This window comes from Urtica dioica, chromosome 1 (genome assembly GCF_054948205.1).
Source record: "Urtica dioica subsp. dioica isolate 48M chromosome 1, U.dioica_male_clone48M_v1_H2, whole genome shotgun sequence".
Taxonomy (NCBI): Eukaryota; Viridiplantae; Streptophyta; class Magnoliopsida; order Rosales; family Urticaceae; genus Urtica; species Urtica dioica.
Window position 1 is genome coordinate 18,977,034 of NC_142756.1, and position 3,034 is coordinate 18,980,067.

Sequence of the window (3,034 nt, forward strand, 5' to 3'; positions counted from 1 at the left end):
ATTTCTTCTACTTTCGTTTTCCCTGTTTGACATCAATGGCCTTCGATTTCTTTTCGATTCAGTTTTACGATTATATATTATACCAGTTTTATAATATATTAAATATATTTACGATTAAATATATTACCATGTTATAATACCATGTTATTAAATATATTATATTTAAAAAAAATAAAATACTAGTTTTACGATTTTACCCTTAATTTTTTGATAAATCCATTAAATATTTGACGGAATGATGAGTTTTGAAAAAACTAATAAATTTAAACAGTTATAACGAAAAATAAAGTAGGATAATGTCTGTGTAAGTCAAAATGTAAATGGTACACACGCTTGTTTTGGTTTCTATCCAAATTAAAAAAAAAATTATATATATATATATATATATATATATATATATAACTCATCCCAAATCCAATTCCATTTTATTTTTCTCTCTACCATTGATTGAGCTGAAGAAAATGTTTACGATAATGCGAACCTTGTACTCTTAATTCAAAGGCAACTAAACATCATTACATACTAATGCACCGATATTAAAATCAGAAAAGAAAGAAAAAAATAAATAAATCACTGCTACAGGAATCGTCTCTTCTTCGTCTTCGGCGATTCGGAATCGTCTTCGCTGGGGCTTCTCTCCGCCACGTGGCACCGGAGCAGCAACGCATCCGACGAAATCCCGACCCGACACCTCTTCGTCGGCTTTTGGCACGTGTTGCACAGAAAACACCGCACGTGCCGTCTGGCCAGGAAGTTAGCCTCGTGGACCCACCGATCGCATTTCCTACACAAGTATGCTGCGTCCGCGTGGCAGTATAGCGAGGCTCGGGACCCACACAGCTCGCAGGATATCATCATCGCCGTACACGTGGCAGCGAAACTGGGCAACGCCCTGGATTCTTCCGGTGGGACGCCTTTACACATTTTGCAAGTTTTTTTTTTTTTTTTTTGGGGGGTGGGGTGGGGGTGGTGTGTGTAGCAGAAAAGCTCAAAAATATGAGATGTTGATTTTTGTTGAAGAAGTGGTAATGGAAAGAAGTTGGGACGAGGGAGGCTATTTATAGGAGGAGAGTTTATCATGGGTGGTGGAATTTGATGGAAGGATTATTTCTTGTCCTAGAATTTCACAATTATGACAATCATGCCACTACGTGACAAACAAGTGCGTCATTGTCCTTCTTTTTCTTTTTTCTTTTTTTTTTCTTCATATGTTTTTGTCTCTGAATTGCGAGCCCTACACGCTTCGAAGAACGATGGATTTGTGGTTGACATATAGTCAGAAGTCAGAACCTTCTAAGAATTTGCACCAAATGGCAATAAAGTAGGGATGGTCGAACATTTTGTGACACCGCTAATATTTTGTGTTTCTGACTAGCTCGATATTTAAAAAATATAAATTAATCTCCAAGTATTTTTATTATCTCACTAAATTTAGATTCTTTTATGGAATATTTTATTAGTTTTTAATATCTAGTTATATACTTTATATAAAAAAAATATCTATTCATATTTTATGTTAATTATATATAATTTATTTTTTAAGCTTTCTCCAATAAATTTAAGTAACTATTTTACTCACTTATATTCCTCTATAATTTTAAAAATAGTATACGAATATTATAAATATATGATATAACTTGAGTGGAGAAAATTACAATTAAGCATGATTTTTAAATAACGGGTTTTTTTTTAATCATTTAAGTGTGGTATTCTTTTTAAATTGTTGATAATTATTTTTTTTATATAGAATCTAAACTAGTGAACAATATTTTAAACAAATATGTAAACATAAAAAAAATTATTTACAATTTGAAAAATATATTTTCGTAACAAAAACTTTAAATATGATTACTCTAAAACGTGCTATCAAATGTAAATTTTATACGATTTAATAGAAGAGCGTAAACATTAAAAAAAAAAAAAAGTACTATCATATTAAGAAAAGTGCTATATTTTGAACTCAGATACGCAAAGTTGAGTTAAAAAAAAAAAAAAAAAAAAAACACTACGCAAAGTTGTATATGAGGATAGATATACTGGTGTCCCTATGTTACAAATACAATTCATAAAAACAAAGTTTTTTAAGGGAAGAAACAATTTATCCCAAAAGTGAGTGGTCAAGAAGTTGAGTGGTCAAGAAGTCAAATACTTTGTTATAAATTCTTATTATTTTTCTGGGAAAATAACACACACACACACACACACACACACACACACACATATATATATATATATATATATATATATATATATATATATATATATATCATGTATTTTAGTAAAATATCGAGTTTAATTTTTGGTTTTCAAAAATATCGAATTCTACCATTTGTTTAACTCAAATGATGAAATTATACACTGAAATGAATAACAGTGCTACAAATCACTCTTTTATTGATATTTACTTTTATATAAAAAAAAACGAATCAGATTCAAACTAGTTGTCTGTCTTTCAAATTCCCAATTTTGAAATAAAAATAGGTTTAAATTGAAATTAAATAATAAAATTCATATCTCCCAAAAGATGACTTCATTTCATGTTCGAATTGCAACTCTAAATTTTGGATTCTCTATTCGAATTTGTGATTTTGATGAATATTAATTGTCGATTTTTATCCTTTTGCCTCTTTTTGTGTTTTTCACGATTAAGAGACTGTTGATTATTTTTTAGTTTTAAAATAAATTACATGGCTCGAATGAATAAAGAAAATTTGTGTTTACATATAAATATTATAGTCAATGTAAATGAAAAGTCAATAAAAATTCAATAAAAAGATGATTTGTGACACCACTAATAAAAATTCTTTAAAAATAATATTTGTGACACCACTAATATAATTGTTGTCTATTTTACAGTATAATTTTGTCATTTTGTTAAACAAAATGTATAAACTCGAAATTTTTTAAAATCAAAGATTAAATTCGATATTTTACTAAATTATATATACTTGTCATTTTTCTCTTTATAAACAGTTTATATCTTATATGTATTTAATACTTTGATGTCATGTCAATTATGGACCCTTACACGAGT

The 3,034-nt window shown here is 28.5% G+C and overlaps 1 protein-coding gene across 1 annotated transcript; it reads right to left on the reverse strand.

The window, feature by feature from the left end:
• Nucleotides 1–576: 576 nt before the first annotated feature.
• Nucleotides 577–924, reverse strand: BBX30 (B-box type zinc finger family protein). The gene has a single exon (XM_089621424.1). It carries the CDS (start codon nt 922–924, stop codon nt 577–579), a length of 348 nt encoding a protein of 115 aa, XP_089477550.1.
• Nucleotides 925–3,034: the final 2,110 nt, after the last annotated feature.